Source organism: Bradysia coprophila, unplaced genomic scaffold (assembly GCF_014529535.1).
Source record: "Bradysia coprophila strain Holo2 unplaced genomic scaffold, BU_Bcop_v1 contig_232, whole genome shotgun sequence".
Classification (NCBI taxonomy): Eukaryota; Metazoa; Arthropoda; class Insecta; order Diptera; family Sciaridae; genus Bradysia; species Bradysia coprophila.
In genome coordinates, this window is record NW_023503493.1 from 7034140 (window position 1) to 7061707 (window position 27568).

General features: G+C 37.6%; 3 protein-coding genes across 8 annotated transcripts in view; 1 reads left to right on the forward strand and 2 right to left on the reverse strand.

The window, feature by feature from the left end:
* The first annotated feature begins 468 nt into the window (after positions 1-468).
* Positions 469-13222, forward strand: LOC119076051 (organic cation transporter protein-like). The gene is made up of 8 exons (XM_037182684.1): positions 469-862; positions 5061-5486; positions 9485-9740; positions 11266-11524; positions 11605-12013; positions 12095-12327; positions 12604-12782; positions 12849-13222. Exons 2-8 carry the CDS (start codon positions 5344-5346, stop codon positions 13065-13067), a joined length of 1698 nt encoding a protein of 565 aa, XP_037038579.1. The 5' UTR covers positions 469-862; positions 5061-5343; the 3' UTR covers positions 13068-13222.
* LOC119076081 (protein sneaky) lies at positions 6267-9197 on the reverse strand. Its single transcript, XM_037182732.1, has 9 exons — positions 8981-9197; positions 8651-8770; positions 7812-8597; positions 7634-7755; positions 7447-7577; positions 7143-7358; positions 6956-7083; positions 6654-6894; positions 6267-6598 (listed from the first exon to the last, which is right to left on the reverse strand). Exons 3-9 carry the CDS (start codon positions 8021-8023, stop codon positions 6338-6340), a joined length of 1311 nt encoding a protein of 436 aa, XP_037038627.1. The 5' UTR covers positions 8024-8597; positions 8651-8770; positions 8981-9197; the 3' UTR covers positions 6267-6337.
* A 4832-nt stretch (positions 13223-18054) lies between the features above and the next one.
* The window catches only part of LOC119076005 (dystrophin, isoforms A/C/F/G/H), a 339975-nt gene continuing 330461 nt past the window's right edge, over positions 18055-27568 (reverse strand). For 3 of the 6 annotated variants that reach the window (XM_037182584.1, XM_037182585.1, XM_037182581.1), the window contains 10 exons: positions 25728-25918; positions 25601-25669; positions 25342-25542; positions 25133-25266; positions 24795-25024; positions 24378-24734; positions 24153-24308; positions 23339-24086; positions 22315-22470; positions 20792-20917 (listed from right to left, as the gene is read on the reverse strand). In XM_037182584.1, coding sequence (XP_037038479.1) covers positions 20805-20917; positions 22315-22470; positions 23339-24086; positions 24153-24308; positions 24378-24734; positions 24795-25024; positions 25133-25266; positions 25342-25542; positions 25601-25669; positions 25728-25918 — 2355 coding nt within the window. In that variant the 3' untranslated portion in view covers positions 20792-20804. Of the gene's footprint in view, positions 20918-22074; positions 22096-22314; positions 22471-23338; positions 24087-24152; positions 24309-24377; positions 24735-24794; positions 25025-25132; positions 25267-25341; positions 25543-25600; positions 25670-25727; positions 25919-27568 lie in introns of all 6 variants that reach the window. The other 3 variants (XM_037182582.1, XM_037182580.1, XM_037182583.1) reach the window with 3 other exon arrangements.

Consider the following 27568-nt stretch of genomic DNA (forward strand, 5'->3'; position numbering starts at 1 on the left):
CCCTCAACTTAAAAAGTCGATAAGTGAAAGCGGAAAATCAAGAGCTTTAACTAAACAAAAGTTGTGAAAAAGTTGAAAAATTAAGAGTAAGATTGAAGTAGACTCAAATGTGCATCCGGAGGATAGAAGGTCTATTGCTTTACGTTCTGTGAAAATATACTTGAAACTTTTCTCAATTCCCAGTGGCTCATAGCTTAAAAACTTTTTAAAAATTTTCATTTTAAATAGCTCGAATGAAAACAGTGTTGTGAAAACAAAACTCAAAAAAAATCTTCAGAAAACAGTAGAGGTACCTAGTAGACACAATATTTATATCACATGATCCTATGCTATAAGAATATAATCTGTTGAGTGGAGAACAGTTACCGAGAAAGTTTTTCAATTTCCACATTTTCAGTCATATACTCTTGCTGGATACTCACGAATCTTTATGATTATACTGTTGCTCAAGTGGATATAGAACATATTGTGCTTTGTCATAACATTTTTACGTTTCGTGTGCATTTGTCGCATTGCAATACAGTCGCTGTTGTTGTTTTGAAATTGCAAAACATAATTTTTGTGACAAAATTTTCATGTTACCTCACGTTATCTATCCATCTTCTATTTTATGTGCACAGCACATTAATAAATAAATTAAAATTGGTTCGTCGCTCGTCGTGCTAGTTGCGGTGTTTATAATTTATGATTCAAAATCGAAAGAGATTTTTGATGGATGTGTGCTGTTGACTTAATCGAGTCTAGTTAATTGGAACTTTTCCGCTGCAGGTGAATCGATTTTCGCAAATGTAAATAAACTCAATAGCGTAAGGTGAACGGGCTATGTTAACAGCATCGTGTGGAGCACGCGGTTAAGGACAAGGTGAACGAAATTACCGGTTTTACAGTGCGGTTGTGTTTACACGGAGAATAAATAAGGAAATGAATTGTGTTCGTTTGAATTGAGTGCAGTCTGCAGTGCACATTTTTATGGTGAGTTATGTGCATAGCACACCAGTCCTTTTAACTTCCTTGCCAGTGAGAGGAGAAAATTCAGTTCTAATGAGGGCCAATTTTTGGTGTTTTGTCGAGTTTTTTTGAGGTAAGGCACCAAATCTGCTACTTCTATTGTTTACAGAATTGCCTCGTGTTTGATACGGAATCTTGTACTTCATTTGTTTAAACTTATGTTTTTTTCTATAAGACAACACTTAACTATACGAAACGTTTATTTTTGTCGTCGCTATCGATAACAGATAATGCGGCGTTTTTGAAAGGTTAATGAGATTTTATTGTGAATCTGACCAGATACAGAGCAGGTCGGTTACGTTAAACAATTCACATTTAACCTAAGCACTTAGTTCATCGTAGACAAAATGCAGCGTCTGATGAAGATGCACAGTTCATGTATTTATAGACGCAGAAATGTATTCACACAAGCAAAGAAATGGATGAATTTTTAGAAGCATCATTTTTGCTTTATACAAATTAAACTTTCTCGATCAAGTTGAAGGTCACATTACTCTTACAACCAAAATGCGAGCCAAGAAATTTATGATTCAAAGCGCAACTTATTTTACGCTATAGTTTTCTCGTCTTCATTAGTTTTAGTTTGTCAAGTGGTCTCGATTCAAAACAGTCATCATCAGAGGAAGAAAATGTTCAATTCCTTTCCGTGGATCATTGAGAAATCGAAATTTCCGCTATGGGAAATCTTTCTGAAAACCTAAGTGCATCAGGAGGATTAAGACTAGCAATTTTTGTTTTTGAATGAAAATGTTTGTAACGATGGTTGATCATAAAATCTAAATTGGTGAAAAAATGAAGAAGACAATTGAAAATTAAGAATATGTTTGAAGGTCTGGTCGTAGTCGTAGTCGTAGATAGTGTAACAATATGGTATAGGTTTCAATCCGGTTGGTATACCAAAAGGTTTATGGAGTTGGAGATCCATAGACTTCTCGATCGTTGTAAATGTTAATCGGTTTATCCACGTAATTTCGATAGTTTTCATTTTTTGAAGTATTAGGACTAACCCATTCCCTTTGGAAAGTGAATAAACTTAGACAGTCTTACTATCGGATCCATTACTTCATTAGATCTAGGTGTTTTCAAGAGATTGTCAGTTCAAATCTTTTACTTCAATCTTTTTTTACATATGCGGTTTGTTCGCTATGTAAGACAGTTTTGGTAAGATTCATTGCGTTCATTACTGCAGTCGATAGCAGGTCAAATTTATCTGTATGAAGCATTAGAAATTTAAATTTAAAAAATGGGGTGTCTATTGCGTCATGAAGATTTTTGTAGATATTTTACTACGAACGAATCAATTGCTGGGTGTACTGGTTATGCCTATAAATACCACAGAAAAAAGATGGCAACAGAAATATCTGTCGTTTGTTTTTTAATTATAATTCATTTTCTTTGTCGTACATACGAAATGTGATAAGAAATTTGCCGTGTAACTGTTAATAACCTGGTGATGCTATTAATGATATTGGTTTGAACAGTGAGACAATAATTTAGTAGGTACGTTACAATGGTTGTAGTTCCGAGTTGATCATAATTTTTATTTTTTTTAATTTATCGATACCTATGCCGAGTAGGTATACATTTGGTACATACATATCCATTATTTTAATAAAAAAAAACTTTCTGTATTTTAAATGGCAAATTGCGGATATAAGTGCATTGAATGTTACATGTCATTATACAATGTTATGGAAACAGTAAAATCATTTCATTTTTAGTTGAATTATTTATTGTTTGTTTGGCTCAAAATGGTCATATACGAAAACAATAAAAAATAAATTCTTTCAGAAGGCTGCCACGCTAACAGACCAATAACTCATTTTTCTGTGAATTATATATTTTTTATGAAGTCATTACAAGATATGATTTCATTAAAGTGGCATTTCGTTGATAATGTACAGTGTCCGGAAGAAAATTAGTTCAACTATACCTAAATTGGTGGGCGGAGAGAATGTGCTCGTCCAAAAAAAAAAAAAATGAAAAGCATTTCTCTTCTGGACGTATCTCGAGATACATGAAAGGTATATGGTCGTCGAGGGTGTCATTAGAAGCAGTTGAAAAAAAAGAGTAAAAATTCGTCCGCGAACTTCTAACGGTCATATTTTTACCATTTTTTTCAACTGCTCATACGAGGGTTGCCTTTTATATTTCAGGCCTATTTCTAGCGTTTTCCTATGCTAGTTACTGTGCAAGCAGAAAACGTAGGACCTTTGTAGGGCAAACTACCACAATGACAACAAAAAAGTGTCTTTCGTCTAGTCACAGGAGCCCTTCTCCCATAGGCCCTCGCAAATTTTCTTAAATTTTCACACAAAATGTTTTTCTTTACTCCAGTCAAATGGGGTTGCTTGGTGGAACCAAACATAGTGCTACAGGGAGACTACGCCAATACCACTCCAAACACCAACATTCGAAGATCTACCACGATCCATGTCCCAATGGTGGCAATATGAAAATTTGAACCGAGGTTCCCATAGAAGAGGACCTATGATATTACGGCTTTTGTGATTAGACCAAATAAAATTTTATTGTTCTCTTACAAAGGTCCAAAGTTATCTGCTAGCATAGTCGCTAGCATAAAAAAACACTAAAAGTACCCGATGCTACACATTTTTCCCAAAATTCCCAATCAAGTGAAGACCTCTGTCAGAAAGGCTCCTGTGACTAGACCGAAAAACATCTCATGGCTCTCATAAATGTAGTTCTTCCTAAAAAGGTCCAAAGTTATCTGCTAGCATAGTGACAAGCATATGAAAACACTAGAAGTGCCCTAGGCCAGAAATATAAAAGGTAACCCTCGTATCAGTATAAATGAATCTCAAATGCAATAAGAACATATTTTCCCCGAAACTGCTTGCAATTACCTTTCCAATTATACCCCGTACGATCATGTATCGTTCATGTATCTGGAGATACCTCCTTAAGAAAATTGCATGTTTTCGGTTTTCGATCAGCTACTAGCAGTGAAATATTGAAATAAATGGCCACTAATGAGTTTTCACAAGAATCACTTTAAAACCATTTGTTAGTGATCAATGACAAAAATAAGCGATGACCTGCGGCTAGTTTGGTATTTTATAGTAAAATGAATGGGGAAAACAAATGAAGTACCAGAATTTATGAACTTGTTACTTTAAGCAAAGGAAGTAGTAGATTCAATTATTACGACGCGATACGCTTCCTGTTTATAAAAAGTTTCAGTTATTGCTTACCCGTACCGTACCATGCATGTTGTATCTCCAAACCCTACGTTCTGGTGAAAATAGGTGTGCTTAATGTGAGTAATGTCGTCGCACTTTCTTCACAACATTCAATTTTTCAGTGTGTGCTCAACTGAAGAGCATCTGCTAAAATTGATAGCATTTTGAGTTGAGTCATAGTACTGCTGTGGTTGAGTTGAACGATCTCAGATGATTATGGACATCTTTCTAGAAAAAAGTCTAGTTCTCAAAATGTCGTAATGTTTGGAATGGATACACACGGTTTCCATTTAACCAAAGTACGCAATAAGAGCAAAGAACGCAAATGAATTTGTCATAACTGAATGCAATATTGTATAATGAAAGCGATGTTATCGATTAACATGGAACTATGGTCTACCTCGAATGGAAATGCAATCGATAATATCTTCACAGTCGATTCGATACTCCTGTCGATACTTTACCCAACAATGAGATATAAACTATGAATTACTTCACGGATAGCGAACTAGTAGTGTCCAAAATCGTCTTCGACTCAGATCGACATCTTTCATACACGAAGCACCATTTTGATAATTTGTCCAACATTTTATTGTTATAATGCACTTACACCCTGTGTGAGTGTACTTCAGGTTGTAGTCAGCACATTTTTGTTACAATATGACTCTGTTCGTACCATCTGGTCATTGTTTTCCATTTGAGTTGTGAATGTTTTGCGAATTGTTTTCAGAATAAAAAATGTGTTCTCGTATCACTGACGAGAATTCCTTATCTATTTAGGACCAGTATTCCAGTACTGTAGTGAATACAGTGTATAATGATCGTAAAAAATTATTTTACTTTTTGCAGTGTCCGCCTCAGTATTGTTCTATAATGCATTTCTTCACAAACAACACGGCTATTATTATTTACACAAAACACCGTCTGCATCAATTGAATGTGAATTAATGTGAAACAAATTAAAAATGTGGCAAAATAACTAAAAAATAAACCGCAAGTGGCGGTGATCTGGTCAAAGTGTGTTTTTCTGTTCTGTTGTGTAAGGAAAGTTCAGTGAAAACATTGTAAATCATTAGTGTAGTCGGACAAACAATAGTGGTAAAGTGTTCAGCGTGCACGCTTTTCTCGGAACATGGATATCGAGAAGATGTTGAAAAAATGTGGCGACTTCGGTCGCTACCAATTTATGTTAATGGGACTCTTTTGTATAATCAATGTGTTGGCCTCATTGAACTACTACTCACAGACAATCATCAGTTTCGTGCCGGAACATTGGTAAGTATTTCATTGTCATTATTAATCGACTGTAGAAGAGCATAACCAGTTGTACAGGGTCCATGAATTTCGATACTTTTCGACCTTGAAAGTAGACGACTCCGGTGTAGTTTTTAGAGCTTTGTGAACTCCAGGAACTCGTCAACAATTTTAGACTAGTGTGAACCTGCATCAGCAGGTCCAGTTTACGTTTAGTCTTACATCTAGTACTGTTTCTCGGAGTTAATAGGCAAGGTACCAGTGAGGCTATTGTTACTATTGTAAGCAGGGCTATTTATTGGTAATTTTAATTACCGAATTTGCCTGAAAATTGGTAAATTTAGTAATTAAAATGATCAACAACATGCACTGATTGAAAGATAATCGCTCGGTATTATTCACTAACTTTATGAATTAATTCTTTTCCTGGTATTTAACGTTAAATGAAGGGCTAGCTTCAAAAATGGTGAGACTGGGCAGATAGATAGATAGATTTTAAACCTTTCCCAAACGGTGGACATATCTACTCAGTTTTCAACGATTCTATTACTTCAAAACGCCTCGTGCTGGATACAAAATCTTTTACTTCATTAGTTATAGCAAAAATGTTGCCTTATTAGAACCGCAATAATGAGCTATGAGGTTCCTATTAATTTTCGTCGTTGTTATCGATAACAAATGAAAAGCTGTCCTTAAGAGATTAAGTTGATGAAGCCAGCTTGGGCTTTGAGTTTTAGGTCTTCTTAGAGAAACTGATTCAGTTTGTCGTCTGTGCAACTCAAACTTCATTGATTCATTCCTTTCTATATAATTCAGAATGTCACATTTGCACCGTTATCATTTCTTCCCATTAAAATCAATTGCAATTTTCGCTAGTCTGTACTATCAGAATCGCTTGTACCTTGCGAGCTGCCCGAATCAGAACCTGAAGAGTATTTCAGTCTAATCTCTTCGAGCACGTCTTCGTATTCTTCACAGCAGTCGTTACAGTACCGACCTTCAATTGCATCGGAGTCAATCAGACGACCATCTCGTCCAAACGATTCGACTTTATTGCAAATGAAACATTTGTTCCTTGCACAGGGCAAAACTTTCAGCCAATCGAAATACCGTGGGAATCTGTTGACTAAAATCTGAATTTGATGAATTGAATGAAAATTTCGACAGAAACCGGGACAACATTTATACCCGGAGGGGATTTTCTTCGACTGATCCGGTATTACGCAATTTACGGCACAGCATTTTCTTGACCATTTGGCGGAGACGTTTCCGATTCTTTAGACATTCATTGTACAAAAACAAAATTCTTTTCTTTTCTCGTTTCGGGAAGTGTACTGCCATCACATTGGTTCGCAACCGTTGCGCAAACGCCAGATTCCATTTGTAAAAAATGATAACGCAGTAGAGGCCGTAGATTTTCAGTATGAGCCTGTTAAAGTGATCATTTGAACTCGTTTAACCGATGCATTCGAAACAGACTCCCATTTTACCATATCGACAGTTTGTTCGGCCTGGGCAGGCATTCAACGTTGCTGAAAGCACTCGACACATTTTCGTTTACATTGAAGTTGTTTAGAAACTGTCTCACCATCATAGCCACCACTCCGGTTCCGTTTACCTAAACATTGCAGATTGCCATTGATATAAACGAGAAAACGGGAAGGCTGAAATACTAACAAATGTTTCGATGATCAGTTCTCCTTCTTGATGATACGTTATTTCACCATGTTGTGCTACTGACTTGAGGCTCACATACAGAAGGTGGTTAAATATTAGAATGCAGGAGGAAAATATGATTTCGAAAAGCAGCTTCACCAAGAAGGGAAACATGAACCACAGTTCGGTTAGTTTGACTCTGCTGGTTTTTGAAACGGTGATGGTTTTCCGTTCGATCTACGAACGTCGATCGGGGAAAATGTTCTTACTATCAGTCGATCTCGTACAAAGTTACTCCCTCAGCGGTAATGGGGCAGACAATTACCTTTTTTAATGGCAACAGATTCGACAGCCCTTTGTCCTTTCTCCTCAAGTCGATTTTCTCGAAATACTCCGTAACAAAGCGATTGTCAAACTCAATATTAGTCATGTACTTCCGGTAGTACGTGTAGGCGCCTTACAGAGATGTGCGAGGGTTTAGAAATATTTTTGAAAATTTACTTTTTTCCTACCGAATACAGTACGGAGCAGCACCAACGACAGAATTTTCTGAATCACAAAAATGAATCCTGAGACTGCCTTACTTTTGTCCTCGATTTCCTGGCTAAATTTTTTGTTCATTTCTTTCATTGTCCTAGGCAGACAGGAGTCAAATTAGGTTCAAAATTCGAAGAGAAACAAAAACTTTACTTTATCTCAGCACTCGGATTGACCGATATGTTGGTGTCAATTTCGACTTTGTCATCCTTTTGCTTTTGCAACGATTGTTCAAGCGATTTCAATTCAACATATGAGTCACCAAAATCCCGATCGATAACATTCGACGAATCGCACAGTTTCTCGGTATCACCGGATTTCAGGACATTACACAGTGCATCGAGTTTCATCGGCCAGCATAGCATTGTATTGACAACAGATGGTAGTTTATCGTAGCAACGATCGTAGGCATCCGAAAAGCTTTTATCGCATTTTTTGACCGCTGTACTTCGGAAGTGCTGCTTTTAATTTCACTTACAAACCGTAGGTTGACGCGGTGCTTTGCATTCCACTTCTACTCCAATTAGTGCAATGCAAAGCACCGCCTTAAGAACACATAAAATCAGAAAACCGTACCACTGTCCATTTGAACCTTGCACCGGTCGTTTATTTTCTTGACGTATTGTTGCTGAAACAATTTGGGATCGGTGTGCTGACCGTCAACTGTTCGCACTGGTCTACTTTCGTTCGAAAATCGCTCCATGTCTGTCTCATTAAAAGGTGTTTCGATTTCGTTGGTTATCGGTCTAACCACATCGGTGATCATGTCCAGAGAATCTTGAATTTGTGACAAATTTGACGATGTTTCACGAACAGCATTTTGGAAGGGTTTGCTTAGGAGCGTTACTTTCGAAATTGTTAAATTGAACATTAATTCGGACGAGCATTGAAACACCCGAAACACTTCCTTTGCATTCGATTTGAGATTTTCGACAGGGCCTGTAATTAAGAAATTTATTCGTTGCGCTCCTTCGTACCGTCGTCTCATTTACCTGTTATAAGGGCAATTAGAACCCACGCCTTTAGCAAATTAATTCCTGTTTTGCCGAGAAACTCTATCCAGAATAGTGCCACAACACAACGAACACTAATAAGCAGGCAACAACCAACTCCTTTAACGGAATTTACGGAATTAATACCGAAACTTGACTTTAAGGCAACCTAGCAAAATCCGGACAATGTTTTTCAATCTGCGCGCTTCAAAATCCGGACGTTTTCAAATCAAACGATTTCGAAACTTTCGGATTTATTCGCAGCCTGATTTTGTTTGTCCAACTTTTGTCAGGGAGCCTCGAGGACTGGGAGTTGTGCCCGTGAATTACCAAACAATATCACCGCAAAATACAAAAACCAAATGGGATCGATGCCAAAGCAAAGTTCGAAGATAATGTATTTCCACAGTACGATACCAAAAATCGTACCCTGCACGTAGTTGAATGCAATGTATTTGCATTGGGATTGATTTTGTGTGGCTTCTAGCAGAAAATTGATGAATTTTTCCTTTGATCTTTTGAAATTCAACTTCTTCATGATGGAACTAAAGTCAGGCTACTGGGTCGCTTGTTGCTAGATACTCAATATTTTAGAAGTAAAATTCTGTAGAGCACTTAGTGCAAAAGTGATGCACGATTTAGTGAGAGATATTGATACTTTTTCTCTCTCGAAATCTTGCATCATTTTTACACTAAATTTTTTGGGTGTTGTTCGGCAGAACAGTACCACGAAAAAGCAACTGTTTGCAACCCTTCTAGTCTCCCAACACTCCCTTGACATCCTTTTCTTCTAACTGTACTGTAAGCGCTACACGAAACTTTTCCATTTTACAGGTGCTACTCAGAGAAGTTGTCCAATTTAACTTATGACGAGATAAAACAGATCTATTCAACCTACGAACGACCGTCATGTTCCATTCTGAACGAAACGGAAAATCTGTATCTGCTGGAAGCTGAATCAGTAGCCCAATTACCATACTCTTTCGATTATTTACGTAGCGATGACGACGACACCAAATTCACCGCCGACGGAGGGTGTGAAAAATGGATTTATAAATTGGATTACGAGTACCGCAGTATGACGAGCGAAGTAAGTCGAATCGAAGTTTTGTTTCTCTTTCGTTAAAGCTCAAGATGTTGAGTCTTTGCAAGGAATTATTTTTCGGTGAAATTAGCATACATGCACCTTAGGGCGTATCGAATTTTGCAAATTTTAAGGACCGCGATAGCCTGTGTGCGGAAAACGTAGATCATCGAAAACTGTGTCCGGGCATGTGGTTGATGAATCCGATGGAGCCATGGAAGAAGTCCCCCCGGGCGGCTTTAAGTTTCCGATGGTCATAATTCGGAAAGTTGAGAGTATTTTTGAAAACAATGTTCTAGCGGGATGTAGAGCTTTGAAAACTCTACAAATCTACCGAAGAAACCTATGGTCCAAAAGGTGCCATTGCCAAGATTGCCTAACATCGAAAATGTGACCTTTTGGTTTTTGACTTATATTTCCTGAGAGACAAATGATTTTTTTTAGCCTGTGGTATGAGGTGGTAGAGGAGGTCGAGCACGTCCAGTACACTAGGCATGTCCCGATCCATTATACACTTGAAATCACATAACATTTGTGAATGGAATTTTTAAGAGTGGCCACGTCGCCCACGAAGCAAGTGCAGACACTGCAACCGGTGCTGTTGAGTCGAGGACACCTTGGCCAGTAAGTATGCATAATACTCCACGACAGTAGCTGAACTTTTTCACAAAATATCTGTGATTTCGATGTGGCACACTTTGTACTACAAAATCTGAATAAATTGAATTTATGAGAAAAACGAGAAATAATCGATTTAATTAGTTATTTCACCCACGAATAGTAGTAAGAAGTCGATTTCGTTGCAAATACACAGATTATACATATTTTTCGATATATTTACGAAAAATTGAAGTTCGTAGTATAGTTTTTCAATTCATGTGCCACATCGAAATAACAAATATTTTGTGAAAGAGTTCAGCTACTGTCATGGAATATTATGCATACTTACTGGCCAAGGTGTCCTCGACTCACCAGTACCGTTTGCAGTGTCTGCACTTGCTTCGTGGGCGACGTGGCCACTCTTAAAAATTCCATTCACAAATGTTATAAAAGTGATTTCAAGAGTATATCCGATCGGGACATGCCTAGTGTACTGGTAGTGCTCGACCTCCTCTACCATCTCATACCACAGGCTAAACAAAATCATTTGTCTCTCAGGAAATATAAGTCAAAAACAAAATGGTCACATTTTCGATGTTAGGCAATCTTGGCAGTGACACCTTTTGGACCATCGGTTTCTTCGGTAGTTTTGTAGAGTTTTCAAAGCTCTACATTCCGCTAGAACATTGTTTTCAAAAATACTATCAACTTTCCGAATTATGACCTTCGGAAACTTAAAGTCGCCCGGGGGGACTTCTTCCATGGCTCCATCGGATCCATCAACCACATGCCCGGACACAGTTGTCGATGATATACGTTTTCCGCACACAGGCTATCGCGGTCCTTAAAATTTGCAAAATTCGATACGCCCTAATGCACCTTGAGCTTGCTGTGCTACTGATATCTTATTGAATATATATTTTTGTCTCAGCTCAACTGGGTGTGTGAATCGGCATGGAAATCGTCATTGGGACAATCGTTATTTTTCATCGGATCGGTTATTGGATCATTGGTGTTCGGTGTCTGGGCGGATCGAATAGGTCGATTGCACGTACTGATAATTTCAAATTTAATGGCAATGTTTGGCAACGGTGCAACGATATTTGCTACGAATGTGACTGCATTTGCATTTTGTAGATTTATAGCTGGACTGGCTACCGACACCAACTTCGTCATGATGTACATTCTAGGTGAGTTATTACATGCACAACACACCTCATACAGAGAGAGAATGGGAGACGAATGCATTTTCATTCGGACACTTTTTCAGTTATGGAGTACATAAGACCGTCAATGCGAACATTCGGCCTAAATCTTTGCATTGGAATTTTCTACTGCATCGGTTCAATGATATCGCCATGGATTGCTGTCGCGGTTGGCGATTGGAAAACGTTCCTTCTCGTCACATCGTTACCGGTCATTGTGGTTCCGTTGATGTACTTCTTGGTGGAAGAGAGTGCATTGTGGTTGATATCGATGAATGATATTGACGCGGCGGTTAATTGTTTCGTGCGAGTGGCAAAGTTTAATAAGAATCCGTTGAGCGAGTCTGATATCGATGACTTCAGAAAGACCATAGTCGAGACGAAAAATACGGAAAAGCGAAACACGTCCACGCTATTTGGCCTGTTTAAAACGCCCAGACTGAGGCGTTTAACTCTAATTTTGTTTTTCAAATCGTACGTAATCCAACAACAGTACAGAGAGACAGATGACCCAATTTTACTCGATTTTTTTTGCTTTCTTTAAATAACCCGCAGAATGGTCATAACGTTGTGCTACGATGCGATATCTCGAAATGTTGAAGGTCTCGGATTATCGCCGTTTATTATGTTTTCGTTGAGTGCAACGGCAATATTTCCCGCCTGTGTTGTACTGTTACTGTTGCAAGATGTTATTGGGCGCAAGGCTATGGCATCATCATCACTGTTGATTAGTGGCATTTTTACAGCGTCCACGGGATTCCTTATCGCCTATCAGCATGGTGTGAGTGGTAAGTGTTTAACGTGCTTTAAGTTAAATGTATCGGCGATCGCTTTTCGCGGTATACGGTGAGATGGGACACTTAAAACAATACACCGTGTAAGGTATAGAGATTTGTGAGAGGATATTTCGGGATCGTACCGTCAAATGAAGGGATGACGAAGTGGCTGACATTTAGTTAGGACTACGTATTGTTCATCGTAGGTGTCTTCGGTCGCTAATGATTTAACTTTGAAGAAGGAGAGTTTCCGCTGACTAATTTAAAATTTTCAATTTATTTCTGCAGAGCCAGCACTTCTGGTAACTTTAGCAATTATCGGCCGATTCGGCGTCACAGTGGCTTACAATTCTGGTGCCCAATACGCTACGGAATTGATTCCAACTTGCGTACGCGGACAGGGTGTAGCTGCAGTACATGTGGCTGGCTACGCACTGACATTCTTCAGTTCCTACATCTTATATTTGGTAGGTGCCCTGTCTGCCCTGAAGGAAATTTACCATTTCCACTGACAATCATTTTCGACATTTCAGTCAAATATATTCAAACCATTGCCGGCATTGGTGCTCGGTGGTCTGTCACTAATGGGTAGTGTATTAGTCCTGTTCCTGCCGGAAACGTTAAATCGCACCATTCCATCAACCCTGGAGGATGGCGAACGTTTTGGTAAAGGGGAAAGATTTTACGAATTTTCGTGCTTCGAGAAAAAATCCCGAATCACCGACTCGACGGACGTCCTCACCGATAATTGAGCGTTTCTTTGGGCGACAAGGAAACGTTTCTCTAAAATTTATTTATTTAAAATTCGTACAAAACCGTACAGATAAGACTTGAAAAGATAAATTATTTGAATCAATTTGAATGAATCGAATTGAAATCGATTCAAAATACAGACAACGAAGAAAGATTTCGTGTTTTAATCAAAGCCAGAGGACGACGGGACGACAGTGCATTATCTAAAGGTTCATTTCGAGAGACAGCATCTTTATCTCAACTGGGAAATGGAAGAGTAAATCTCGGAGTAAAGGTGGAGGGTCTACAATATTTGTGTGGTGACCCCCAAAATTTTTGAGAAATTTTGGTGTATCCCTGAGGGATCTTTAATTTCTAACCGGGATCCCGGATTTTTTCTTGAAACGGATGTTTTAAGGATCCCATGAAAGATCCCATACAAAAGTCTTAAAGACCTACCTCCTTTTAACTCTGATTATAATCTGTCATGACCAATGACTCTCATGACTCTCTGTTTTTAACAAAAGAAAAGATTTTCATTTTTGTCATTTCGATCACTTCCTATTACCTTGGAATCTAGAATTTTAGTTCATAGAAGAAACCCCAACAAAAGATGGATTGACAGAGAACTACTTGAAAAAACTTGGGGTTCATAATAGAAAAGCTGTTGCCGAGGATTGCCCACGGTGGTAAAACGAACTTGAGCCAAAACTCAAAACTCGCTCGCGTTAAAAAATTGTAGCTAAAGAAGTACGTATTTCCCTATGCGAATTTATAGCAGGATATTATGAGTGAAAGGAAGCAATGCAACGGTTGCAGTCCATATCAACACGATCACTGTAGTAATTTTGGAGTAGATGTCGTTTCTGATACATGTCGTTTCGTTGCCGTGTTCTTTTGATAACCACGGCAGAGTAAAATAAACCTGGCAGAAGCGGTCCATTTTCGAAACGTCAAATAAGGGACCTAATACACTGTATGAAAATGAACTCAAATGAACACTGACATTGAAAAATTTTATTCGCAAGAACTATGGGGCTGCTAGATTATTCAGGTCCCTAGTCAAACCAGTGCTACTGCCTGGTTAATTTTATTCTGTCGTGTTTGATAACCGAATTAATCACAAATATCTTCATTGTGTACGTTCTTCGTCAATAACTTACCCATCCGTAGTATGCGTGAATTTAGTTTCTGCAAATATAATTGGAGCAACAGTTGAAGCTGGCTTGAGACTTATCACTGATCACTGCCGACGGATGGCGAGTGAAAGAAGTTGAGTACCGGTTAGAGCTTTAAGCTTCTTTCATTCCATTTCATTTATTTTTCATAATAATAAAACATAACAAGTGACCTGCGTAGCTCCAGTTTGTAGACAATTCTAAGGAGCTACTTTGAATTCCAATAGAAAAATGGCTTGAAAAGTTCTCTTTTACGAATGTAAAGAGGGATTCTTTTGAAAATCCACCTATCAAAATCGAACCCATTTCGTCTGGTATGGATATATACATGGTTTGAAAGGTCTTTGCCAGTAGACCTCAAAACAGGCCTCACACAGTCTCGAGCCACACCTGGTTGCTGGTGGTAGGTGTCCGAAGGTCGAAAAGGGTGTTTTTTAACCTAATTTTTTGGCCGCTATAAATGATCGTTCCGGGTGAGAGTGGGCTCGTTGGAAAGCTGAGCTTAAGTACTTTCGGGTCATGCCTAGTTTGATTAGATTCATTGATATATGTTTCCAAAAATTTGCAAGAAGTTTTTTTCAAAATCTGTGTGAACTTTAAACAGGTCTGGGCTGGTACTGATGACGGTTAATGTGAACCTAACATGCTAGTCGTAACGTACATTGTCTAAGCTTTCCGTTGATACCTCATTTGCAGTGCTGGTAATTGCCGACATAACAGAATTTTATGTTAGTACAACCGCTACTCGTAAAACTCGCCAGCAATCACCAGCACTGCAAATGAGGCATCAATGAAAAGCTTAGACAGTGTATGTTACGACTAGCATGTTAGGTTTACATTAAGTGTCATCAGTACCAGCCCAGACCTGTCTAACGTTCACACATATTTTGAAAAAAATTTTTGTAAATTTTTGCAAAAATATATCAATGAATCCAATCAAACTAGGCACGACCTGAAAGTACTTAAGCTCAGCTTTCCAACGAGCCCACGCTCCCCCGGAACGATCATTTATAACAGTCAAAAAATTCGGATAAAAAACACTATTTTTCCAACTTCGGAGATCTTCCACCAGCAACCAGGTGTGACTCGAGACTGTGTGAGGCCTTTTTTGAGGTCTACTGGCAAAGACCTTTCAAACCATGTATATATCCATCCCAGACGAAATGGGTCCGATTTTGATAGGTGGATTTTCAAAAGAATCCCTCAAACGAAGGTCCCGAGTAAAAATGAAAGTCTCAGTTTGAACTTTTGAGACCTTTTTTTAAGAGGTTCAGTTATTCGGAGCTGTATGCGTACATATTCATACTTAATCCTGGATACTAGGTGCAAGTCCATTTAGTTCATTATCTGAACGCGTCTTAGATAACTCCGAGGATAACTCAAAAAAATGTATTCTATAGACTAAAGTATCCATATCAGGAGAGGCAGTACGACATCAGTTCTCTTTTCTCTATAGAATGAAAACCCTACCGACAGAGAACGATTCAGTATCTCTTTGAGTAAAATCCGTCGACCAAAAAATTAATTATTTTTCTGTTGACAATGGTTTTGTTGCAGCGACATCTTTCAGTGAAAGAGTGAATCGTTGTCTATCAGTAGAGTTTTGATTGAATAGAGAAAAAAGAACTGATGTCGTAATCTCTCTCCAGAAAGACTGCTCTGATTTTGGTAGATATGAGCGGGTTAACCGAAATTGATAAAAACCAAACGCGAACAATGACCGACCAGCCTCGTTTTCGCGTTTCAAAAGTATAATACTGGTTGGGTTCGGAGTTCGGGTTTTTCAATAAAATCTTGATCAATTCAATTATTATGAAGTAATAGTCTTACAACGCCTTGCGTCACATATTTATCACATCTGTATACCATATATCGTCGATTATTTTACATATTTTATCAATTTATGAATTTTATCTGGTTTCTGGGTTATCGGGTTTTAAAAATGGAATTCGGTTCGGGCGAGTTTCAGTTTCATCGGGTTTTATCATTATTATTTATTTAATTCGGGCTGGGTTCGGGTTTCGAAAATCCTCTAGATTTTGCAATATTACTATCCGAAGATAATCTATGGATTAAAACACAGTCATTTGTTAATAATATTCACTTTCGTGTGTGTGTTTTTTTAATGTACATAATTGCCCATACAAACTTAAATCAACTGTTTCCTTCGCTTAGATTTTACGTTTTTTTTTCTTCATATTAGTATTTTACATTTTATGTTTCTTTTTTTATTCCGAATATTTTGTTTCTTTAGATTTATTTTACTTGTTTTGTGATATTTTTCTTATGATTTGTTTGTATTCTATTGTATTCATCGACACAATTGGAGATGTACTGGTCATTTTTAATGGATAAAACCGGGAAAATTCGGCAATAAAATTAAAGAAAAATGGTGTCACATAATACACACACAGAGACAGTGTATCTAGCATACAAATCTGTTCTGGTTAGAAAAGCGCGCCACAATCTAAATATTTTTCTTAATATTCTCTTAATACATTCGATATGTTAATTCTACCATTTGAATCTATCCAATAAAAACTTTCCTATTTGCATTGTGTGTATAAACGAACAGAGAAATTAAAAAAGGAATATGAAGCAATATTAGCAAGTTTAACATTCCAGAACGGTTAGGACATCTGTTATCGACTGTGACGACAAAAATAAACCATCAGCTCAGTTAATTGTTCACTTATATAGAAAAACGTTTGGTTAAACAAATGAAGTACCAGATTTTGTATCAAAAGTTAGGTGATACTGTAAACTGTAGAAGTAGTAGATTATATGGCCGATTACATTATATTTCATTTGCCATTTATGAAAGGTTAGGTGAAGGTGGCGGTACCATTTTTCTTTTGTAATCAGCTGGCATCGGATTTTAATTAGAAAAATGCGAGGAGAAAACTCCCCGGAAAGTCATGACTTATGGTACAGAGCCCAAAAAAGACAAAGTCATTGGTTCAGCTTGACTATCTGCTTCACACAAAGACATGGTACCGCTGTATTCGACTCGGAAAAATGCTTTCTAATCCAATGGTATCGCAAACTGAATTAACGTTTCTTATCGGCAATGTTAATGGTGGTGAAATGATGTTATCATTTTTAGAAGCGTTTAGTAGGATTTATTGATGAGATCAGCATTGCATGAATCAGCGAAAATTGAGCTTTGTTGGAATCTTCAATTTTACAACCTGGATCAGTACTTTTCTCTTTGTAAAATTGAAGACTTGTATACTATACAATGTATAGTCCGTGAGGTCAGAAGTCCGACGGGAGTCATAGTCAGATCCTTCACAGCGACAGAAAGCCATAAAAACACAAAACGAGATTCGATATTGTTCATTGTAAAGGTCTTTCTGATTCAGCACTCCCTTCTACCATTAACTGTGTAGAGTCTGTCTAGATTGGGTAGTGTTGAGCGTTACTCAGATGAAATCTCAATCAACTTTTCATTCAAGCTTTGAATTTTTAGCCGATGGATGCAAGTGGCAACCACACTTTTTACCCGATATGTTCACCGTTGTTTAATTGAAATAAATTAAACTGAGTGTGTCCTTCTATCAGAAACAAAAAACGCAAGTTCGTTGAAGATAAAAGAAAAAAAAAATTCTTAAAAAATGAAATGCAAGAAACTGTTCGAAAATAATACTCAATTTTATAGTAAATGCAACAATGCAAGCGGGGGGCTAGAAGAGTTTATCATAAAATTTCAAATGAAAAAATTCTTTTTGTGTTAAAATAGTTTTTTTGTTTTTTTCTTTTTATGACTCAGAAAAATGATATTTCTGTATCGCTTTATTGATTAAGTTCTTGATTTTGGGTGTTTTTTTAAATTTAATTTTTGTCTTGGTAAATTCGTAGTCGATTTGTATAGTTTTAATATGTTTTTAGTTGATGCAAATGATTTTTTTTCTCTTATTTTTCTTAGAAAAGACAGAAGATATGTTTGAATATTTTGTTTTTTTTTTCGTTTAAGTTTATCTCTTAATTATTTATAGCAAAGTCTGTAGTTAATTTTTATCAAATGTATTGTATAGTTTCGAGGGAAGTGTTAGAGTGAGGATTTTTTTTTGTTTCAGTAGAAAAATTTCACGGGACTCCTAAAATCAAAAATGTTTTTTTCTCTTCAATTAAATTCATTTTGTTTTGCTCTTTTCAGAAATTAAAAACAAAACCAGACTAACCAACCAAAAGGATTGGTTGTCCGCACATTTCTTTTCTCGATTAGAATGTTCCTTTGTTCATGACTTCATTTCGTTTTGGTAAAACATTTTTACAAATAAATTTACTTCTAAAATGTAATGAGTCAGAGGCATTGGTATTCGGAATTTTTATTCGTAAAAATATTCTGTGAATTACAAAAAGGGTCTCAACGGTCGTTTACAAGAAAAGTGAGTTAACATTCTAAAAACCAGGGGGAAGTCAAAATGGTGATAACATATATCACCCGACAACTATAGTTTCCAACCTGTCTGATCAGGGCATTTTTACATATTGCACTTTCCATTTTCGTTTCCTGCCTTGTTAACACAAAATAATGTCCAGCATTGTCCGAGTGCTTTGGGTAGCTTTCGTTCCAACGCATTTTCAGTTTTTGAATAATTTATTTTCCAAAATTTGCTAAAATTTTCCTGTTTTTGCTGTCAAATTAGGGGAAGGCAGATTGCGGAAAGCGAAAACGGAAAACGGAAATGTTTCTTTGTGTTGAAGAATGAGTTCAGCCTTTGTAAGTCAAGTGCTAGTCATTTGCAATAGTCATTTTTGACCAATGATTTTGTCGTTTGCTGTTGTGCTTCACTCGCAATTGTGACTTTGTAGATTCAGCTACGGTTTATGACTTCAAAGACTAGATTGAGTCTCTTTTCTGATGTTTCCATTGTACAGCTCATCTTTGCAGATCGAGTGCTAGTGAGTCTTTCCCTGCAAATTGAATATCAGCTTTTGTGCATTGAAGGCAACTGGTTGATCTTTACAGATTGAGTGCTGGCGAGTCATTCTCTGTAAAATAGAGTTTCGTCATCCGGAATTTTGGGCCAATTAGTGTAGCTTGAGGTCATACTTCATTCACTACGAGATTTTCTTCTACTGATTTTGAGTAAGACGCATGAGAATTTTTTATCTTTTACTTCTGTTTTGGAGGTCAAGCTCAATTCTTTTGTTTGGTTTGCTGCATTTTTTTGGTGATTTCTTAGCATCTTACCGCGATTTCCCCAAATTTTCCATCAGCAGATGACAATGTCTCAATGTCTCACAATCCACTCGCACCTGTGACCGCCGCTAGTTCTCGAGGTCGAAACAGATTTTCTTTTTTCCTTTTTTTTGCCGCTTTAAGTGAGGTGCGGGAAAGGGAAGAGCTATAGCTCTGTTTATCGCTCCCATCCATGGATGTTTCTCCTAAGGATGTTTTGGTTTTCTGTGTATAAAAATTCGGATCTTGCGCCTTTGAGCTTTTCGTCTCAAGTTAAGCAAAATTGGCGCATACGGACCAAAGTCAGTTTTTTTCCAAAATTTGCTAAAATTTTCCTGTTTTTGCTGAAAAAATTTAGGAAATTTATTTGTCAAATTAGGTCCCGTTTCTAAGAGATGTCCGTTTGGAGCTGTTTTATAACTTTCTATTGTCTATACAAAGCACGTAGTGACTGTGTTGAATGTGCAATATTTCAGTTTCTCAGTTCTGGTTGAATTCATGAGGTTATAACTCAAAGCAAAAAAAATTCTGAATTGCTCTTGGAAATAAATGAAATTGAAATTGCTCGTCGTGAATGTCAGAGCTTTTTATGAATTACGATTCCGAATTATCAAGCCCTGAATGGGTATTGAACGCTACTTGATTAGCGCTGCAATTTTTCTTTTTAAATTTATTTCTAGAGGGGAAATTCGGTTACTTGTTTTTCTTACAAAGACTCTAAAAACGATCATTTTTGTTAGTTTTAGTTTATCATAAATTGTTTTTTTTTTTCGTTTAAATTTTAATATATTTTTGTTTGGGTCCATTAGTTTGTTTTGTTTAGCTATAATGATTATTTTTGTTTGCTATGTTTTTGTTTTATTATCCACTTTACTTATTTTATTCTCGTCTTCATCATCTCTTCATCAGATTTATTTCACAATTTTTTCTTCTTTTATTCTTTATGTAAAATTTTTATAATTTTTTTTCTTTCGTTAATTTGATTTTACTTATAAATGAGTTAAGTTTCCTTTATCCATTCAAATCACTACTACTCACGGGTTAATTAAAAGTTTTCTTTTTCTTTTCTATTTTGTTTAAAAAATATTTCTCCAATAAACTCATCGATTAATAAAATTAAATTCAAAAAACGAAAATGATTTAAAAATAATATTTCATCAACTAAATTATAAAATGTTAAAAAAATGACAAATCTTCCGTCTAAAAAATTAATTATTTAGCGACGGTGTGTGCCGTGGGGCATAATTGTATTAATATATTATATAACTTCGTTTAGTTTTTAGTACCTCTCAATGACTCCAATAACTAATGACTATTTTGTTTCTGTTTTCTTTTTTGTAAAAATTCCCATTTTTACTACGATCTACGTGATCTTTCCCTTAAAAAACACTTTATTTCTTCTCTTCTAACGTAACATCTGGATTGTTATTTCCATTGTCGATTGTATCGCTTTCCTGTTCAGTTATTACCGTCACCAATTCTTCGACAGCTCGTCCAAGATCATCTAAAAGAAATGTTGAACGAAATTAATTGTTGATAATTCAGACAGGATATCAAGTTTTCGACGATTTACACCAGTCGTTCTTCTTCAGCTTATATATTTCAAAGAATGCGCTCGCTCCTACAGACTTAAAACTATTACGGCCCTCTAGAGTATCACTTCTCTGAATACTTCCACTCATACGTCAATAGTCTGCACAAGTCAGTTAACTCTGATTCCGAAACTCAGATGGTCAAAGAAGATTTTGAAAACTGACGTGATGCAGTCTCCATTGGAGCGTATACCTTTACATCAATGAAAGGCCACATTAACCGTGCGTGACTTGTATTACCTAGTGATATTTGTAGTAGTCAAGTATCAAGTTTAATGAGAAGTAAGAGCTTCAGCAGCAGCAAAGGAATTTCGAAAATCTGAAACTTGATTCTTTCATTTGGTTGTATTGCTGGCATGCAGGTTTAGAATTTTTCTCAAGGGTCTGTTTGAGTTGCTGTTGAACAAAAAACGACGCTTGAGAGAGACTCGATACTTCAGTCGTTCATAAAATCATTGGGGTCACTGGGTAGTCAAATGCAGTATAAAGGCGTTGTAATGTTAAGAAGTGAGCGGGAAGAACGGAGAATTAATATCTGTTCAGATAATGACTTTGTAATTTACGCCATATCCTCCGAGAGTTGAACCTCTTTTTATGCTTGGTGACACCAAATTTCACCAAAAAATTCACTTCAATTGGTAAAATTAATTGGTGATTACTGCGGATTATTTGAAAATGGTTCCCCTTCGATCCCTCCTCCAAGTTGTCAGCTTAATCAATTCTCAGATATCTGGTTTGACATTGACAAAACTCTGAGAGCGTCTAACTGGAATCAGGGCATGAAACGTCTCAGAATCATGATTGTTGTAGTATTTGCACATTAAAGAACTAGGGTGGTGGCCCTGTAGACGATGGAACTGATGCATACATTGAAATATGACGCTGAAGAAAAATTATCCGGTGCTGGAATGGATACTCCATGATCCTGCACAGTCTTATTAAAGATAAATCGTTCTTGTGCGACATGGGTATTAGTCGATGTCATGCATTATAAATAACCAGCACAATTCCGTTTTTAAGTGTCTGTGCTGCATTTCACAGCACATTCATCATACCGTCGAATCATTACCTTAATGTCCTTAAATGCGACCTTAACGATAGCATGAAATGAAATTCGTTTTGTGTTAGATCATTTGAATATTATGTAAAACAAGGCAAACAAAAACAAAAATAAGTTGGAATGTTAAAACAAAGTCACTAAAACCAAAAGATAAAACGAGCAAAAACACAACTCTGCTACGTTCAAAATCAAAACGGAAAAGACATGCTACACAAAAACTCCATTTATCAAATCAATTTTTCAATTTACCCGCCATATGTAGCAAGCTTGAATGCGGAGGCGGTGGTGGACGTCCATCACCAGAAGCAATAACACTACCTCCCGGTGCATTCATCATTGACATTAAATTATTTGACAAAGCCGAACCTCCGTTCAATGCCGATTCGCCTGCACCTCCGACACCATCTGTTAATAATACCAAATTTGTATTGTATTGATTCGTTGCCAACTACTTCATAGACTGAATTTTGCGCTGTTTGGTGATATCCACAACTAATTTCATGATTTCGAGCTAGCGATTTTTGTACTCTATTAGTACTCTAGTTGGTATTAATCTTCCAAATCAAATGTTGTGAATACGAAAAGGAAAACCATGAAATTAGTCTAAACAGACAATTGACGGAAGTTTTTAGGAATTGAGTTCGCATTTTCTCAGATGAACTGCGCCCTTTCAAATTAAGCTTGAAAATTCTTCCGTCGGCTAGTAGAGAACGTTTGCTTCGTAAACAGATTTTATGAAAGGTCACATACTAGTCCAATGGTCCTTTTGAGTAGCAGTTGTAGAAAAAGAAATTTGGTGAAGACGCACCATAGTGAATGGTTCAGCGTCAAATTTCATCATACTCCCCCTCTCATCAACCGACCAAACAGACCAACTGACCAAATCAGTAAGCTCATTTATGTTTTACAGTAACATGGGACTAGGAGAGTCCAATCCTTTTCTCACCAGCTAATCATGTGAGAACAGTGAAAACGTTAGACTTGAATGAAGGAACTTCAGTTAAGAGTCCTATGCTTGTAACATGTGGACCTCTCCCCGTTTGTAAGCTAACTTATGGCGATAATGGGAAAATAGAGAAACTGATGGTCCACAAATATTTCCTATTCCCGCCGACCTTTAGCAGAGCCATCATATCATCACATGACCTCAGCAAATTCGTTGAAAATTCTAACTTATACGAAAGAGAATCGACCAACACCAAAGTTATTATTCTGCCACCACTTTCCGAACCAGCAAAAAAAATGACGAACATGTCACACAGCGGAAACTTACTTTGATTCTGTTCGTAGTGGCCATTGTGTTGCATCTTAGCCGGTGACTCTGTATTCAATTGCGACGCTGTGACCGATCGGGTTTGTAATGTAGATGGTTTAGTGCCTGGTTCATCCAACAATTGTCGCAGTCGTGTTAACTGTGCCTCCAATTGTCGATTGTGATCTTCTAAGATTTGCATGCGAGCCTCCAATCGACCTTTGTGCTGGCGCAACAGTTTCGCTTCGGTCATCATGTCCTGTCCCTGAGCCGCCTGAACTAGAGGACTCTGATTGTCGTCGGGTGTCGTTGTTGGCGTTTGTTTTGATTTTAGTCGTTCGTATTCGGCCTGCAGTGTTGCATTCTCCTCCTCCAAATCCTTTATGATGGCTTCAAGTTCTTCGCGTTGTTCGGCATCCATGGCGGCCATGACCTGAACGGGTGATTTCGGACCATTGTTCGGAAGCGATTGGCAATATTGTGCTATGAGCTGGTGTTCGTCATCACTGTCCGGCGTCGAATTGCTGCGAGTTCCATATTCTACTTGCGCCAGACGAGACGCATACATTTCGAGTCTTGAGTGCATATCATTCTGTAATGTGTGAGTCGTGTGTTGTGGACTCGGTGCCGGACTTTCCAGAGCGTCACCTTCGAGAACACTTTGCACGGGAAGATATCCGACTCGTGGATGTTTCTTGAAGTACTTTCGGCTTTTGAATTTATTTTTCAACGCCCGTGTAAAGTCTCGCACATCTTCAGTGGATGTTGTCTGGAAAGGGAATTGATAAGGTCGTTAGGCTCCATCAACAAAAATTGAGGAACACAATCCACTTACTGTCGTGCAATATTCGTGCATTGGATGACTAAGTTTGTGATTTTTGGCCGTTCTACCGAAGAAGAAGCACATTTGGCACATATCGAAATTGAAGCACTTCAAGCATCGATAACGGAATCCGACGATCGGATACTCTTTGCAAATGTTGCATTTTGCCTGTGAAAGCAAGACCAATTTACCATTAGCTCATTTGATGGCCAATCTAATGATTCATTCAACATTCACCTGATGTTTTGCTGCCTCTGCTGCAGCTAACCTGTGTAATACCGGTAGCCACACTAAACTCTGCGGTTCATGCTGTAACCATCCGAGAAAATGTTGCGCTTCGATGGAAATTTCTTGACAGTCGCCCTGACCGTTCTGTGAAATGCCAGCACGTTCCAAACAAGATCTGACCGATGGCTCAATGTTCGAACCACCGAAAGCCGCCACTTCGCCCAACTGTCGCGGTACTTGGATGCAGTCGTGCAAAAGCAGACCCAATTTCCGTTGATCCACTTTCCGTTCAGGATCGGCAATCAGTCGGAACAAGTAGCGGTACTTCTCTTCCAAATGGCCCTTGCAGAGTAAAATCAAACCAACCTAAATCGAAGTAGAATCGGAATTAAACAAACGACTGCGACGTCATCAACAAGAATTTACCTTAAAGCTAAGCACCCGGATTTGTCCAGTCCGTTGTGAATCGTAGACATTCAGCAGCCAATTGATGGCTAAATCCAACATCAGCGGCATATCAATTTGATCGATTGTAACGAACAGAGAGTGCAACACAGTTGTCATATCCGGAATGTCGATTAGTTTATCATTTTGTGCGCGCAGGCCATGTCGATCAAACGATTCGATTGCCGTTGTCATTGGGATACGGTCGAGTGCTGTGAATGAAAATGATCGGACATGAGTGATACCGTTCTTCCGATATACGTCGGACATTGTTATAATCACAACCGACACAATGAAGGCGATGTGATCACTCGCATTACCTAAACGCTTCTGAACTGATCGTAGCTTCAACGCAGTTCGATACGCAGAGAATCTGACTTCATTCAAATCAGCTAGAGATTTCATAAGCTCAATCATTTCCGGATGGTCCCAGTGTGTTGTTTCACGTTCATGACTGAAATAATGCGAGATAAAGTGTTATCGTCACCGACACTCATTGTCAATTAACTCCAAAACGATTTGCACTTACTCGATGTAATAAGGCACATTTGCTGGCGTTGTTGCCCGCTCCCAAGGTGGTTTGACACTTGCACTTAAATTAGGCAGCGGACCGATAGTGCCATTATTCGATGAATTGCGAATGTCGTCTGCGTTGAGATTGTTCTGATTGGCGCCGGCACTGATCAAAACCTTTTGCCGTTCATCCATTGCGATTTGAAGGAGTTTCATTCTGTGGACAGGTGATATTGAAATTCTGTTTTCGATTCAAAAAGAAGGCCTGACGTTACCTGGTATTCAGATCTTCCAATTTAGCCAGACATTGATTGGGAACTAGAACATGATTTGCGGAGAAGAAACTGCAAATAAGAGAAATGAGTTTTGGACTGACAGAGCAGTGAACAAATTTTAAATTACCCTTGCTGTTCGTTACAGTCATCCAGCAATGCACCGGCTGTAGTCATTTTATCACGCAGCCTTTGCAGATGTTGTACCTGATCGCTGGCTTCATTGGCTGAAGCTGGTTGATTCCATGTTGTTGTGGTTGTTTCAGCTGAAGCAACTCGAGATGTAAGGTCTTCGAGTGTCTTTTGGAATTGGCGCATTTTCTGAAATGAAATGGAAATTTTTTAGTTGAGGTGTAGAAGGGAGCAACAATAACAATAACGATCATTGGTTGTCAATTTGCTCGTTCTAATTATAAAATCACATGACGTCATTCTTAAAAGCTACCGTTTTCGATTGAGACAACGATATTTGTACATAATCAAATTTGTCTAAATCAAATCAGGAAGAGTTCCGTAAGATAGGACATTTCCCTTCAATTTTAAGAACGTTTTCCTGATGTGATTTCTATTGATATCAGCACGTTAGCACAGAGAGATTAAAAGGAAGACCTACATAGAAACGTGTAATATCCAGACATTAAGGCACAAGTTAGCCATCCAACTAAATTTAGTAGCCAGTCCATCTAATTTACAGTCGATCCTAAACTGATGTCTTAAGCAACATTTCGTGTAGTTGTCTACCATTTCCACGGACAGTGAAGGTTAATAATATCCAGCGTTCACGTTTACCAACACACTCTCATTTAACACAATACGTTCTACCTATTAGCGCTATTAGCGATAAAAAAAATCGATTGTGAGACTATATTGCGACCTTAATGGATTATATAATAAGAAGTGTGACCGCGCTGTTGTCACAGAATAAATGAATTAATTAGCTTTCCTGCCATCAGTAAACAATACAGCGAAAACCGATAAAATTTTCAGCAACAAATCCATAGCACGCTCATAGGTCACAAGCAATTAAGAAGTTAATTAAATTCATATTGTCAATTAGGAAAAAAGGAACTTTCAGTGCCGAAACTGGGTTAGTGGCAAACTTTGCAAACAGAAATGTTGTTTCGTTACCACAGATCTTACTTCAAACCTAGATAATTTTGTGCGACGAACAGACAATTTTGCACCCTGCAAATCGCTGGGCCATACGCAATAGAACTTATGTTAGAGGATTTTAATTTCACCGAATTTTTCAGAATTATTCAGAATCAAAATTCCCCAAATGTCCGTGTGAAGTCGCGGCACTGCGAATTTTATGGAAAAAGGATTTTTTTTGCATTGAAATTCAGTTCACGAGTCAAGAATGCAAAGTTTTTTTTCCTTTTCTCGGTAATTAATAATATTTTTTTGCATAAAATCTACGGCTCAATCACTCAATGATATAACGTATAGCAACGAGAGAGAAGAACAAAATATTCCAAAAATGTTTTTTATTGGAATCCTTTCAACGAGTTAAACTTTAGTTCCACTTTGTAGAAAAGGAGGGAAAAAATGAAAGTTTATTTATTGCCTGGCCTCACTCAACTTGTCTGTACCAACCTTTTGCATAATAACAAAAATATAAACACAACATTTTGTGTCTATAATAAATAGTAATCCATCGTATACACTTAGATTATGGTGTCTGTATGAATATGGATGCAGCAAAAAGCTAAGAAGGACTATCATCCACACCGCTTTTAAATTATGAAATCCTTTTCAAAATGAATTTCCAACTTTCGGATGGGTTTTGATGCGGTATAAAATGTTGTTTTTTTTTCGTCTGGTGGTTTTTGAAACTAAACTTATGTTTGATGAATGTGTAGTATGAGGGAGCGATGGCGTAACGTAAAATATTTTTTCTTGTTACGGTTATGAACAGAGCACAGGAAAAACCAATAAATGTTTTCGTTGAAGCTTTTTCTTTGAGTTTTT